Here is a 16060-nt window from a genome sequence, read left to right as displayed (position 1 = left end):
CATAGATTTGTTCTCGGGACTAACATACGAAAATATCCATAATTTACAATGAAATATCCAAAAATGGTGGAACAGATATTGAGGAAGAATCAATGAGCAGCGGTGAGTAATCATCCACGTGTAAAAAGTAGTGTTCTTTAACAACTCTCGTGATAATACTACTCCATCCATATAGCATAAGAGAAGCAGCACAAAATTTGAGAAAATTTATTTAACTAAATTAAGTAAAAAAAGGAAATAAAGTTGAAATAAAAAAAATAAGGAGATAAGAGAGTGTAAAATACATTTTGCAAAAAAAAAATAATGAATCAGCTATAACTACTGTGGGACAATCCAAAGAACGAAGGGGAGTATAATACTATTATCATATGGAAGCATTGGAGTGCATCCTTAATTAGACTCACAATGTATATTCAATCTTGTTTGAGCGTGAAATATAATATTATAAACGCTAAAATGAAATATACATTTGTGAAGTTGTGGATTGATTTCCGCATATTACATTTTAGTTATTTGCAATTTGTATTTTATATTATTGAGTTTTGCATTTTAACATAAATTATCTATACTACTCTCTCCGTTCGCTATTAGGAGTCACATTTCTTGGCGGCACGGATTTTAAGAAATGCAAGAAAAGCGGGTGGAAAAAAGTTAGTGGAATATGAGTCTCACTTTTATATAATAGTTTTAAATAAAATTTGAGTGAAATGAATTAGTGGAAATGAGTTAGTGGAATGTGGGGATCCTATTACCATTTATGGTAAAAGTAAACTGGGACTCCTATTCGCGGACGGAGGGATTGTAAAATAACTATATATAAATGCAATCCATCTATATATAAAATGCAAATTAAACCGTCTATATCTAAAATGTAAAACTCAACAACAAAAGATGCAATATCCATATAACTAAAATGCATATGTCGAAATCCATTTACAACTTCTACACACGTATATTGCATTTTAGCATTTACAATATTACATGTTCACTGTCATATAGCTGCACGAGACTGGGTGTACACGTTTTAACTTTAAAACTAGTTACTCCCTCCATCCGATATTACGAGTCCCATTTTTTGATGCATGGGCTTAAGAAATAGTATTATGAAAAGTGAGTGAAAAAAAATTAATAGAATATAAGTCTCACTTGTATATATTATCTTAAATGAAATATGGATGAAATGAGTTAGTAAAATATGAGATCCTATTAACATTGATAGTAAAAAAAATGAAACGAGATTTTTATTCACGGAACGAATAAAATAAAAAAAATAAGGCGCATGCTCGCGGACGGAGTATGTTTTAAACATATCATAGTTTGGGATAGCCCATTCCCATATATAATTGGGCCTAGAAATCTGGGTCCAATCAGACAAAGCCCAGTGCACAAAAATATAATTCTTGTCAATTATAAATTTAATTTTAATATTTAATCCTTTTCTTCTTCGATCTGAAAATATTCCAATCTCTTCAGAGAAAATACTGAGGATTGAGCATGGACAGCACGATGGTGACGTCATCGAGCTCGTGGGGCCAGGCGCTGCTTCGGATCTCTCCGTACACCTTCTCCGCCATCGGAATCGCTATCTCGATCGGCGTTTCCGTCCTCGGCGCCGCATGGTATCTATCTCTCCCATCTATGACCACTGTTTATTCACTTCGTGCAATCTCGGGCTTAAATTGGTGATTTTTTTAGGGGAATTTATATAACGGGGAGTAGTTTAATTGGTGCTGCCATCAAAGCTCCTCGCATTACCTCCAAAAACCTAATCAGGTATGCAGCTAGGGATTTTGTTGGATTCGATTTTTTGATCTACTCATGTCTTACTTTTGATGTGATTTTTTCCCTAGCTGATCCGTTGAAACTATTTCATACTTGCACAATATGTGTAGCAATAGAAGAATTTAGCTGAAAATTGATCATATTTTTGGAGTGACAACTGATAAGTGCTTGCTTTACTTTGAAGATTGAGCATTAGAACTGTTTAAGAAACTACTATTAACAAGTGAAGTAGAAGTTTATCCAAAGTGAATTGATTGTATTGTTTGAGTTTCACATGATAAATATGGTCAGCTTGGAAATATAGGGGGGATTGGTCATGTATCATTTGTTTCTTGCTTTTGGCTCAATCTGTAATCAGAGTTGAGGTTGTTGTTGATAAATTCCTATTGAGCGCCAGTCAGTAGTGAAGTTATGATAAATGGATGTGACAGTTGCTTAGAGTTGATATAATTTCTCAGTGAAGATCCAATCTTTAGATGAATCATGGATTACCTTGATTCTCGAGTGTTTAATGATGGGAATAACTAGAATTCAACTGCCATCCTTTATGTTATGAACATGAGGTGGGAGTAGGAGAGGGAGAGTTGTGAACCGTGGATGTGTTACCTCTCCATCAATTCTTTGTTCTTTCCTCTCTGTTCATCGGTTACTGTTTGGGCTTCTTCAGTGACGGACGGTGAAATAATGATGGAAAAAACACCATATAAGATTAGGACAAGCGTACCTGCTTTCATACTGCGTAATCAGTGTTTTATGTTCATAGCTTTTTAAGTAATTTCATTATTGTTGGTCCATATGTTTATCATTCTCTGTGGAGATTATCTACTCTTTATGTGCATTGATATTGCACTTGAGAAGATTAACACTTACTACTATTTGTTAGCATTAACGATGGCATAGCTTGACCTTTTTCCAACATTTTTGTTTTCAGTGTCATTTTCTGTGAGGCTGTTGCAATATATGGAGTCATTGTTGCTATCATTCTACAGACAAAGCTTGATAGTGTGCCTAAGTCAAAGATTTATGACCCTGAATCCATGAGAGCTGGCTACGCCATATTTGCATCTGGAATTATCGTGGGCTTTGCTAACCTTGTCTGTGGGTAAGTTCTAACGCTTTTCCTTTAAACAGTCAAATCAGATAATCTTACTTTCTAGAGCAATTTCATCTCATATCATCCCCCCTTGGGGTCTTCTTACTTTCATGAAGGCTATGTGTTGGTATTATTGGAAGCAGCTGTGCTCTATCTGATGCCCAGAACTCAACGCTTTTTGTTAAGATCCTTGTCATCGAGATATTTGGCAGTGCACTTGGATTGTTCGGTGTCATCGTAGGCATTATAATGTCAGCTCAAGCTACATGGCCAACTAAGTAATTTCTCATGAATACCATCCTTTATGTAACACTTTCCAGTTTTCTTCATTGTTGTGTAGGGAGTATATTTTAAAAATTATTTTTTGTTGTCATACAACCTTGGCGGATATTTGGAGCACCACAATAGTCACTTGTGGTTTCTGTTTGTAATTACTTTCGTTTAATAAGAAAAAAACTGCCCATTCATATTTCTATGATTTTCTTCTATATGAAATGAATGTGAGTACTTATTGTATTTCGGTTCAAAATTCTAAGTTCTAACTATGAATACATATCCAAATTGAAAAAATTGAAATCACACTAAAAATTCCAAAATATTAAAAAAAATTTGAAAATCCAAAATTATTTTCTAGAATCTGCCTATAAGTAATCATATCAACCATATGCATATACTATTATAGTATTAAAACTAAATTTGGGTTTTTATTTTTGTTTCTTGAATCAAATCTGAGTGAAATAGAAATATATAAAAAAAATTAATCAAATTTTACCAAAATTTGAAAAAGAGTCGGAACAAATTTCAAAATTGTTTTTAGTTGCGATATTTGAGTTTCAATATCCTCGCCCCTAATTGTAGCTATAGGAAATTAATTTTCACTCATGACACGAATCATTTGTCAATTTTTGAAACTCCAAATATTGTAACACGAGAGATCAATAAGAAAGAAGGTAGGATCAAAGTAAATTTCAGAGTGTTGTATGGAAATCAAGACATATGGATTATGGCCCACAAAATTTTGGAAAACCGAACCCTCCAATTTTTGAGTCCTTATATTTTACATTGATGAATCAATTGCTTTTCATATGTTTACTTATGCTACAAAACAACGTACTATTGTGTAAAACAAATTAAACATTCTTTTAGCATCAATCTACGTCAGAGTGAACTACTATTATCTAGTTCAAATTTGTTTGTCTTTTGTGGAAACGTTGTAGTTTGTGCATTAGGCTTGTGCCGCACCACGACATTGGGTGCTCATTCTACATAGCTCATTTAAAGAAAAATATGATGGCTTGTAAAATAGTGGCATTGGTAGACAATTGGTTTGGTGATCACAATAATTGCACTCTTGTTTAGATTCTATACTAAATAGTTTTACACTTTTATTCTTATGAATGGTTCTCTATTTTTCATGTTTAGTTCATTAATATGAGAGTATTACTTTTTAATGATTTATTTGAATACCTAAGTTTTTCTATATAGTACTGTACTATTCATTTATCAAAAGTATGCTATCGGTGACTAATTACAAAAATAAGAGCTCGTCATTAATTGTGCAAATACTTATACTTTTCCAAATCTTTTGCAAACTGTTAACTCATCATTTAATTTTAATAATCATGGTAAAATAAAGAAGCCTTCAACTGAATGCATGATTAAACAAAACACAGATTGCACTAAGAATACCTCAATTAGAATAATGTCGTGTCATAAAAGAGATATTGAACGAAAAATGTAAAAAAATGGATATAAACTTAACTTACAATTTTATGTAAGTTAACTTACAAAATATAGCTAGCTATTTTTGTAATCTTGTAGTATTAGCTAGGGATAAGGAGATGAATTGAATCATCAATAGGTCAATAAGTAGGAAGAGGTTAATGTGTTGGATCACTCTCATATCTGATTTTTTTAGTGCAATACAAAAATAATACTAGTACTTCAAAGATGTTAGGTCATATATATGAATATATCTAGCTATATTTCTAGTTATTCCTAGAGAAGTGCACTTGGGCACGCTTAATATTTTAGTTGACCAATGTTCAAAGAGTGTTGCTTGATTAATATTTAAATTAGGGTAATGCTCATTGTTTGCCTATTATTTCTTGTAGACACATCATTTTGGTTTAATGTCTCGAGGTTGTAGACTTATACTTGAGGAGATACTGCACTATTACTTTTGTTAAACTAGCGTTGCCACCCGTGCTATGCACGGGACAAAAGATTTTCAAAAATAATAAAGATATATTTACAGTTTAATAGATTAAAATAAAGATATATTAACAATAACATAAAAATATATTTCTCTAAAGAATATGAATTAATTCAAAAATAATATTAATAAAATTATAAACAATTAAAAGCATTATAAACAACAACAAACATATTATTGAATTATACAATATGCTCTCGACTCATTGTAATGAAACATTTCATATTCAGCATACTATTGAAACAATTTTAATATCAATTATACTTATAGGTGTAGTAACATAAATAAAAAATAACAAAAAAGGACATGCGTGAAATAAATAGAATAAGATATACAAATAAAGGAAAATGTATTCTTAAATACAATAAAAAAGAGAGAAAATTATTTGAACGAATAAATTCATTGTCATCAAAATTAAATTCAATACATGATAATATTCATAAACATAATATTTTGAAAAGCAAAAAAAAAAAGTATAACTCAAAGTCATAAAAAACATTATCTTATCTGGTAGAAATAAATAAAATCAACTCAATTATAACTAATGATACAAATTGTAAACAATTAAAAAAATTACTTTATACAAAAAGAATAATGATTCCTAGTACTATTAAAACCCGTGCCAAACTTAAATGAAACTTTTAAAGTGGATGAAGAGAGTATTAATTATACTTGAAAACCCTCCATTATGATAGTTGGCATGTTTCCCTCGGGAATGCCTGTGTCATGTAAGTATTTTCTAAAATAAATTTTGAATTATAAAGTAAAAAGTTTTAAATTTGTATAAATATTAGTACAATGAATTTGTAACGGTTATGCTAATTAATACCTCCGTTCTTGATAAGTATGAACTATTTCCTTTTAAGTTCGTTCCTGAAAAGTATGAACTTTTTAATTTTGAAAATTCATTTATATCTGATGAGGTGTGACGGATTCTCCACTAACAATAATTTAAAAGGGTTTTTTTCCTATCTCTCTCTTACTTTTCCAGTTATGCATTAAAACCTGTGCCGAACAAAATGTTCATACTTTTTGGGAAAGGATGGATATTAATAAACATCATAGGCATATCATTATGAATATTATAATAAAATTACCTCAAAAAACTTTATAATAATAGTATTAAAGAATACTAAATTACATTTACAACCTAGCTAATAATTAATACTCCATCATACTACTGCATACTTACTATCCTATGTGCATATAAAAAATCTCAAAATGAAATTAACGGTAGAATCTGAAATAAAAAGTTTTTTGGTACTGCAAAGCGTTAAGTAGCATTAATATTGGTGACAAGGGTATTTATGTAAAATGAGTAACGTTTCGATTTTCAAATGTATAATTATATTATCGCCTTTCTTCCTATTTAATTTCCTACATCAGGTTCTAATATATAAATCAAAATTTGAAAAGAAAAGATTTTGTGAAAATTAATTGGAAGTGGAAGGTTTTCCAGAAAATTAACTATTGGAATACAAAACTTTAAACATTAAAATTAATACTTGGTTTATTCAGATCTTTCATAATTAATTAAATTATAAGTCCTATGTTTTAGCACACATTAATGCCATTAATATTTTATACCTCTTTCAACTTCTTTTCCCTCTATAAATATGTATTATGAATTATATTATCTCAGATATGAAATATATATAAAAATTTATTTATGAATATAAATAATTATAATCACTAAAATTAATACTTGGTTTTATTAAGATATTCTATAATTAATTAAATTCTAAGCCCTATCTTCTAGCACACATTAATGATGTTGTTATTTTATACAGTACCTCTTTCAACTTCTTTCCCCTCTATAAATTTTTATTTATAAATTAAATCTATATAAATAATTTAATTAAGAATATAAATAATTTTAACATATTTACTTAAATTATATGCTTAAATAAAAACAATTAATTTAAAAAATGTATACAGTTACATGATATAGCCTGTAAAACACAATAAAAATTCTAACTAATTAAAAAATATTCAATTATAAAATTCTGTATTATTAAAAGCCCAAATTCTAAAAATTTAATACACTCAAGCCCAAACTAATAATGTGTATACGTACAATTTCAATTTTCTTCTACAGCTAATAGCCTAATAGTCTAATACCCTATGCTAAAGTAGCGCAAGGCCGCCTCACACACCTCGACAGCGAGAAACGCCAATGCCTTCCTCTATTCCCTCATTTCCTTCTTTCTCCCCTCAAATCGGTGGAACCCGCTGAACACCTGCTTTCCGCCGCCGCCGGGCACCTTCTCTTCTCGACTCCGCCGGCCCACTAAACAACAGTCTCCACGCCACCGCAGCCGGGCTCACCATCGTGCTAAACACCAGCTTCCGGCGGCCTCACCCGCCAGCTCCCTCATTTCCCGACTCCTGGCACTTTTCTCTTTTCCTCTCCCCTTTTTCTTATTCTCTAGCGGGTAAAGATCGGATCTTTGAATGAATCCGGCGCTGCCGCTGTACTTCTCTCTCTCCTTTCTCTTCTTTTTCGTCTTCTCAACTTTTCTCCCATCTTTCTGGTTCCGGATCCCTCGTATCCTCTCGGCCAGCCGCCGCATTTCTGCTACCCCCGTCTCCCTCAGCCTGCCGCCCTCTCGTCGGAGCTGTCGCCGGATTCCAAGCACCCTGCTATGCTGCAATCAAAATTCAGAAAATCAGTCCACAAAAATGCAGATTCAATTAATGTTGTGCCTGTATAAATGTCTTAAACTTCTTGTAGAAGCCAATTTTTTTCTACATTTCATTGGACCAATTTTTATCCAATAATAGTTGCCTTTTAGTTGCCCAATAGATAGTTTTCCCGCTCAAAAGTGTGCCACATAGACTCCCAAAAAACTGTCCCTTTATATATTGATAGATTATACTTACTCAAACATAGACAAAAGATGTGCACTTTGAAATTTATTATTGACTTGTGATTTTTTATACACATGCATGCAGCATGCTTGTATTAAGTAATCAAATTTTATTTTTTTAGATATATTATAAAAAAAATAGTACTATAAAATTAGAGCGATGCAATCTCATATTATTATGGGCATGTTTTGATATCTTCGTTGCAAATAATGTCATGGCTCTTATTTGTCTTATTTCGTTTTGCCTTGTATCTAAGCCAATGGACTTGTGTCCTTTTTTATTGATGCTAGTTTTCTTGTTGTATGTTGTTCCTTAGGCGGCAATTGCACGCATACAAACAATTGACAGAAGATTGTGTTCAAATATTTTATACTGTAGTGTAAGTTAGGCCAAATTGTTAAATAAAATAAGAAAGAGGATCAAATCTAAGTCCGTCTCACTCAAAAATATAATTATAGTATATTACAAAGTTTCTAATTTTCGCAATTATTACATTCATCTCTTCCTCGGCGAAGTATGAGATAATATGATAATTGATTTTTAAACACGTGAAAATATTATGGTGGTTAGGAATATTAATTCACTTCTTAGTTTTTGTGGTTAATGACATGTTTAAAATTGAATGTCACTTATGCTATATGGGACGAATCATAATTTAATCAATATTATCCAATAATCATATTTAAAAGATCTATTCCTTCTGTCTCATAGAAATATGGCATTTAGAGTTGACAAGAGTTTAAATACATAATTGATAAAGTAATAGAGAATGAAAAATAATAGTTAAAATTGTGTAGTGGATGCAATGGCGAAGCCATGATTTTCATATTGGAGGGCCCAAATTATTGTCAACGTTTGTGGTTATTGCTTGTGTCGTCATTGTTAAAAGTATCTCGAACCTATGAGAGGAAGATGGATAATAAGGGAGAATAAGTATAATACTATTATTTTGCTTAATTTTCTAATTAGTTTTCATCATAGATTAAATAATGTAAATGATAAACAAATAAATAAAAATGTATTGAAAAATATAGTTTAGATCTTTAAATTTGAGTTTAATATTACTAATATACATATATTTATACTTACAAATCTAAAGAATTAATTTTTATTATTAGATAACAGATTATTACTTTGTATTTTTATATTGTACTATGTTTTACTTAAAGTTATGAAACAAAGACAACAATAGAAATAAAAAGGAACTGAAAAAACAAAGCATCCAACACTGATGGGACTCGAACTCTGGGCTATACATGAGATGGCAGAACTTGGGAGTTGAGACCATTTGAGTTATTGAAAGAAATTGTCTAGGCACATGTATAGTCAATTCTATACGGTAAAATTCATGGGATAAAGCAAATGGTGGGGCCATAAATGATAAAGAAAAAAATAAAGAGAAAAAGTTATGATAAATGGATATTGACTATTTCTATGAGGCAGAAAAATGAAATATGACATATTTCTATGGAACGGAGGAACTATAATACTCCATCTGTCCCATAGAAATAGGCCATGTTTCCTTTTTCGTTCATCCAATAGAAATAGTCCATATCCATTTATGGAAACCTTCTTCTTCTTCTTCTTCCTTCTTTATCATTATGAGCCCCACAATGCAATACACAATTTCAACTATTTTTTCTCCTTCTTTCTTTACTTTACTAATTACACACTAAAATTCGTGCTCATCCCAAATAGTCTATTTCTATGAGATGGAGGGAGTATATGGGCAAAGATCCCCTGCTATGCACAGCAGGAGCTGTGCCTTTACATACATACTCAATAATTTAAAAGATAAAGAAAAAAAGATAAAATAAAAGATACAATACATGCGTTTTGTTATTCGAAAGTTGCGTTTTAAGGCACAGCCCATGTGCACAACAAGGGGTCCACAAAAAAATAGGAAAATTGGTTTATGACACAGGTTTTAATGTAGAATTGGTAAAGTAAAAGAGAAGGGGAAGAAAATAAGAGAGAAGGAGAAAAAAGTACTCCCTCCGTCCCACTTTAGGAGTCCCGATTGAGTTCGGCACGGGTTTTAAGAAATACAAAGGAAAGTTGGTGAAAAAAGATAGTGGAATGTGGGTCCTAGTTTTATATATTAGTTTTATAATAAAATGTGAGTGGAAAAAGGTGAGTGGATTGTGGGGCCTATTACCAATTATGGAATATTGCAACCGGGACTCCTAAAGTGGGACACCCAAAAGTAGTAAACCGGGACTCCTAAAGTGGGACGGAGGGAGTAATAGAGAAGTAGAGTTAGTGTAAAAGAGAAGTTTTAATTCTAATGGCATAAGTGGTTGTTGAGTACAAACCTATCCCACATCGAAAATCTGAGGGAAGTTGGAAGGTGTATATAATTCCTGTCCAATCCCAATTAGTTTGAGGTTTTTGGGAGTGATCCAAAAACAAATCCGTGCAGGCTTGACCCAAAGCGGATAATATCAAACTAATATTGCCGACGCCGACAATCTTGACAAGTGGTATCAGAGCCAAGTTGGCGTTGGGTTTGGTCTGAGAGGCCCAAGTTCGAGTAGGGCCAACGATCTTGACAAGTCTGAGTCGGGCCCGTAATATATGTGTCTCGATGTCGAAAATCTGAATGCCTCAAACTAATTGGGGTTGGACATGAATTATATACACCTTCAAACTTCCCTCAGATTTCCGGTGTGTGAGAGGTTTGTTCTCAACAAATCTCCCCTCAAACCGAGACCACATCAAAACACATAATGGGCCCGTCGGCCCACTCTAACATGGGTCTCTCAGACCAAATCCGACGCCAACCTGACTCTGATACCACTTGTCAGGATTGTCGGCGCCGCAACATTAGTTTGATATTGTCCACTTTGGATCAAGCCCGTACGAATTTATTTTTGGGTCACTCCCAAAAGGCTTCAAACTAATTGGGGTTGAATAGAAATTATATACACCTTCCAACTTCCAACAGATTTCCGATGTGGGATAGGTTTGTACTCAACAATGGTAAATAAAATAATGTATAGAGTTATTATTTTATTGAAAACGTTATATAAATGAATGTACTCTATTTTATGTGGACGGCAAAAAATGATAAATGTACCCTATTTTTTAAAAAAAAAATTTAATTTATTTCTTTCATTGTTAATTATATATTGTTAAAATATACTACTCCATGATAGTTAAATTTAACCGGCGCAGCATCTTATAAAAGAGAGCACAAAAATACAAAAAGAAATGTGCTCACCACTCGATAAAAGGTCATTTTGGTCAAATCAAAGGTGGCACGCCCGGCCTCCTTTTTAATTTTCAGGATATACAAAAGGATTGGCAGGGGCAGAAGAGTCCAATTCAAAAGGCTGACAGATGGAAAAAGGCTTGCATATTTTGAATTCTATAACACCTTGATTAATTAGTATTCATGCTAAATTGTTACAAAATAAACTTCATTATTAGTATGTGAAAAGCTGCATTTATTTGAACCCAAATTACTATACCACCTACTATTGCTAAACTAATCGAAATTAATCGCTTCGCCTCGAATAATCATGTCTGAAATTTCACTATTTTTATCAATTCCTACCTAACTTATTATCAAATCAAATCCATGCTTTTGATTCAATATTTGACCAAAATTGCAATTTTTTTCTAACTTTAATTATGCTTGGAAGGAATATAGTGTGCTCTATAATAGATGCGATTCGGCATCATTGAATTCTACTTATATTTTCCATTGCAGATTTCTTTTTATTAAAATAAAAATATAGTGCTGTAATTGCGGAATATTTTATTGATCATCTCAATTATATATTTCCATTTTAATTTATTTGAAATGTTGGACAGTTGAGACTTTTTCTTTGGATTCGATGATAACAACTCGGATTCAAGTTCCACACTCTGATTCACCTTTCTCTCTCACACATTCAGCAGTAGAGGAGAGAGAGAGAGAGTAAAAGACTCCGGCGACAGAGAAGAACAATTAGATTCTACCAGAGAAAATTCAATCATTCTCTCTGTGCTTTCCTTTCACCAAAATATTTATACTAATTTGTTCAATTTCTGGAGGTAGGATCATACGAATTGTCTGGATTGATTAAACCCTAGCGCGACGGCGAGCTTTGTGTGTTGTGAACGCGGAATTCACGGTTGACGTCGGGGATGGCGATTGCGGCGCCGTCGATTTCTTCGTGTTGCTGCGGAGTTCTGCTTCCTCATCGATCCACATTTCGATTGTTTTGTAGTACTTGAAATTATTTGTGATTGATTTTTTTCCGGTGTCGGAGTTGATTGACTGCGGCAGAGATGATGGCGAAGGGCGGTTGGTGGTGGGAGAAGGTGAGGAGAGGACTGAGGACGGTTTATTTCATGGTGGCGATGGTTTCGTCGCTGGTGGTGGTGGCGTTGCCGGTGGTGGTAGCGATCGTCGACGCCGTTTTGCCTTGTTTGTTAATTTCTAGCTTTACGTGCGTGAATTGCTATGGTTTTAGGGAACATTTGCATAGATACGCCTTCAAGAGCTCGCTTGTGGATATTCCTCTTGTTTCCATTATCAGATCTCTCGTTATCATCTGTATGATTTCTTCACTGTTTAACTTGCCACTTAAATTTTGATTGTGTGATTGTCGACTTTATACTTAGTGTTGTTGTGTTGTGCAATGAATATGCATGAGCAGGGTTTCAATTTAGCAATTTTATATGTTAAAGTTCCTCTGCTTTGCCAATGTGTTGTGTCTTTTTGTTCTTTATTGCTCTCTTTCTTTCAGTTTGTAGCATAATTAACTGATACGGATAATGTGGTAGAACGGCTAATTTAGATTAAGAATGTAGTCTTGTCATTGCTCCGAATGCATAAATCTGGAATCTCGAATAAGATAGAAAGTAGTATCATTGAATTTGTTCCCTTACATAATGTAAAGGTTATGGTGAAGTATTGATTTCATGCTTACATTCCCATTTTAGTGTTTAATAACTGATCAAATCAAGAGTTGGAAGACCTCTATTATAGAAAGCCAATCTTACCACTTTTTGGAATTTTCGAATGTGACCAGGTGTATATACAATGTGCGATGGCCCAGCACTATCACACGGTCCCTATCTAGGAACTGTAACAATCTGCTCAATAGTTTCGATACTTGTTCTTTCCATCAAGGCTTGTGTATTCACTGTTCATTCTCAACTTGAGGGTGAAGCATCAGTTTCTCTTTCGAGGAAGAGGATACATCTGAAGAAATCTTGGGGAATGCCTGTGCTGTTTCTCTCATCTGTTGTATTTGCTCTGGGCCACATTGTTGTGGCATACCGTACAAGTTGCAAAGCTAGAAGGAAATTCAGTTTTCACCGTGACCCAGAGGCGGTAAGTTCATATCTTTTACTATATCTTTGTGCTCTCTATTCATTATTTATATATGCCTAGATCACGTTATATAGATTCTCAACATCATTAAGATGACCTGAAGATTAAAAAATGAGCATATTGTACAAAAAATTCACATATCATGTTATTCTATGAATATGACTGTCATTAAACTTCACTTCATAGGAATATGACAGAATCCAATTTTCTTAATTACTCTTTCTCTAATTTTCTCTAGATGGTTTTAGGCTTTTAGCTAATATTCTTTCTTGATTTTCAGGTGCTTTCTTGCAAAGCGATTTTCTCTGGTTACCAGAAGGTTCCACGATCACCGACTCCTGAAGGGAAATCTTTCCGAAGTGAGAGTGCCATGAGGAGAAAAGCACCAGGATTGGTGCAGGATGATGGGGAACTTCCAGTCAGTTTACTTGCTGACAAGGACAGTTTATTCCTTTCTTGTCTTGGGCTAACGGTTCATTACAAGATACACATGCCGGGATCACCTTCACGCTCTTTGTCCTCCACTACACTTTTTGATACACCGTCATTGAGGATTCCTCTGAAGACCCAGTATGGTCTGCATAGGAGTATCAGTAATCAGTTCTATAGTAACGTTTCCCCACTTGATATTCCCCTCCTGGCGAGCACTCCAACATCCCCAATATCTGAGGATATGCCTGTTTTGAGCTTGCATGAGTCTTTTGAGAAGAATGAACTCAGTAATCTAGGGTCTCCAATTATGGAAAGAAATGGGGATGCAATTGAACATTGTGGGATTGTTCTAGTCCATGGATTTGGAGGAGGAGTCTTCTCTTGGAGAAAGGTAATGAGCGCTCTTGCCGGACATGCTGGTTGTCCTGTTGCTGCTTTTGATAGACCTGGATGGGGTTTGACGTCAAGGCCACGGAAGAAGGATTGGGAGGAAAATCAATTACCTAATCCTTACAAGTTCGACAGTCAGGTAATGAGTCATATGTATGTGTGATGTGTGCTATCACAGCATGAACAAGAATAACATTTATAATGTGTGATTCTGGCCATTGTAATTTTTCTGATGTATTGGTTGTCATAGCTCCTGCAATCTCACATAAACATGTAATACTATCATTTAAGCCTTTAAGGGTCCCTACTATTATTTTGTTAGGAGCTTGATCCAGTATTTCTATCACATATATGCATAATACACAAAATGATGCAACTGCTATACTTTCAAATATGGCTTTATTAACATAATTATTAATTTTCTTTCACTGAGCTCATATATCATAAATATGATTGTATTTAAATTTATCAGGTGGATCTGCTACTTTCATTTTGTATGGAGATGTTTTCATCAGTCGTTCTAATTGGTCACGATGATGGAGGATTACTTGCACTGAAAGCTGTGCAGAAACTTCGGTCATCAGCAAATCCTGTTAATGTAAGCTGGTTACTTTAGTTTATTATACTGATGTAAATGTGATTTTGGTACAAAGTAATACAGAACTTCAGATTAAGAATTAATTTCATAAGCTATATTTCTCAGCTGGAGATTAAGGGGGTCATATTGCTTAATGTAAGTTTGTCGAGAGAACTGGTTCCTGCCTTTGCCAGAATACTATTACGCACTTCTCTAGGAAAAAAGCACATGGTGCGTCCTCTTCTACGAACAGAAATAACTCAAGTGGTGAATCGGCGAGCTTGGTATGATGCCACCAAACTAACCACTGAAGTCTTGAGCTTATATAAGGTAGTACTATTTTCTGCAGCTAACATCTTGGATGATATTTCTCTGCACAACGACATTAGTTTTTATGACTGATATTGATTTGTTGGTAAAAATGTTTAGCTGCTTCACTTACACCCATCAAATCACCCACTTCATTCTGCATTATATCGTGCTTTTTCTAAATAGAATGTTTTGAACAATGTCTAACAATCGTACTTTTTACTGCTGTGGGTAATTTCAGACCCCATTACACGTGGAAGGTTGGGACCAGGCCCTTCATGAAATTGGTAAACTATCATACGAAACAGTCTTACAACCTCAAACTGCAGCATTAATGCTCAATGCGGTTGAGGCGCTGCCAGTTTTAGTTATTGCTGGGGCAGAAGATGCCCTTGTCCCTTTAAAGTCTGTTCAGAATTTGGCTTCAAAACTATTAAATTCTGTGAGTTCCTCAGTTTTCACTCCTTTGATATCTTCTCTTTCTCTCTCTCTCTCTCTCTCTCTCTCTCTCTCTCTCTCTCTCTCTCTCTCTCTCTCTCTTTGTCACTCACACACACCTGATTTCATCTATTTGCAGAGAATGGTGGCCATATCGGGTTGTGGCCATCTTCCGCACGAGGAATGTCCGAAGGCGTTACTCGCGGCCATATCTCCATTCATTAGTAAGCTTTTACTAAGACCAGAATTGCAAAGGCAATAGGTTGCTTGATCATATTTCATGTAGTTGCTAGGTAGCTTTGTGTTTTCATCCCCAATTATGTTGTAAATTTTCTCCAAGAGGAAGAAGCCCAAGTCCTGCTCTCCTTTTGGTTGTGCTTTTGATCTGTTAGTTGAAATTTATTTGTGTTTTTCACCGATTTCTTTTTTTTTTTATATATATTTATTTTTTTGTTGGAAATGAGTTTTGTAAGACTTAAATGAATGGAGATTGAGTAATTTAAAGGAAAAATGGACTCGGTTGTTTGTTTCAATTCGGCTTTTCTATGGCTCATTTATTCTAGATTCTGTGCAAGTTTTAATAGATTGTAATTTTATAGAATTAAATCAAACTAACAATAAGCA

At 33.8% G+C, this 16060-nt stretch overlaps 2 protein-coding genes across 2 annotated transcripts; both read left to right on the top strand.

Annotated features, from left to right (window-relative positions):
* The first annotated feature begins 1448 nt into the window (after nucleotides 1-1448).
* Nucleotides 1449-3348, top strand: LOC125204346 (V-type proton ATPase subunit c''2). Its single transcript, XM_048102977.1, has 4 exons — nucleotides 1449-1619; nucleotides 1696-1773; nucleotides 2714-2884; nucleotides 2992-3348. The coding sequence occupies exons 1-4, from the start codon at nucleotides 1495-1497 to the stop codon at nucleotides 3155-3157; spliced, it is 540 nt and encodes a 179-aa protein (XP_047958934.1). The 5' UTR covers nucleotides 1449-1494; the 3' UTR covers nucleotides 3158-3348.
* An 8381-nt stretch (nucleotides 3349-11729) lies between these two features.
* LOC125198428 (alpha/beta-Hydrolases superfamily protein) lies at nucleotides 11730-15969 on the top strand. Its single transcript, XM_048096772.2, has 7 exons — nucleotides 11730-12507; nucleotides 12986-13290; nucleotides 13571-14251; nucleotides 14585-14710; nucleotides 14816-15019; nucleotides 15240-15440; nucleotides 15576-15969. The coding sequence occupies exons 1-7, from the start codon at nucleotides 12240-12242 to the stop codon at nucleotides 15696-15698; spliced, it is 1908 nt and encodes a 635-aa protein (XP_047952729.1). The 5' UTR covers nucleotides 11730-12239; the 3' UTR covers nucleotides 15699-15969.
* Nucleotides 15970-16060: the final 91 nt, after the last annotated feature.

Source organism: Salvia hispanica, chromosome 6, assembly GCF_029641045.1.
Source record: "Salvia hispanica isolate PSC_SH4W2 chromosome 6, Shi_PSC_v1, whole genome shotgun sequence".
NCBI lineage: Eukaryota > Viridiplantae > Streptophyta > Magnoliopsida > Lamiales > Lamiaceae > Salvia > Salvia hispanica.
The sequence above is the reverse complement of the archived record's forward strand: the minus strand, read 5'-3'. Positions and strand labels throughout refer to the sequence as shown.

Excerpts from the sequence above, each read along its gene's own strand:
- LOC125204346 (XM_048102977.1), top strand. The coding sequence starts at position 1,495 with ATGGACAGCACGATGGTGACGTCATCGAGCTCGTGGGGCCAGGCGCTG. Across the intron at positions 1,620-1,695 it reads TCCGTCCTCGGCGCCGCATG|GGGAATTTATATAACGGGGA; the intron begins GTATCTATCTCT and ends TGATTTTTTTAG. Across the intron at positions 1,774-2,713 it reads ACCTCCAAAAACCTAATCAG|TGTCATTTTCTGTGAGGCTG; the intron begins GTATGCAGCTAG and ends TTTTGTTTTCAG.
- LOC125198428 (XM_048096772.2), top strand. The coding sequence starts at position 12,240 with ATGATGGCGAAGGGCGGTTGGTGGTGGGAGAAGGTGAGGAGAGGACTG. Across the intron at positions 15,020-15,239 it reads AAGTCTTGAGCTTATATAAG|ACCCCATTACACGTGGAAGG; the intron begins GTAGTACTATTT and ends GGGTAATTTCAG. Across the intron at positions 15,441-15,575 it reads CTTCAAAACTATTAAATTCT|AGAATGGTGGCCATATCGGG; the intron begins GTGAGTTCCTCA and ends ATCTATTTGCAG.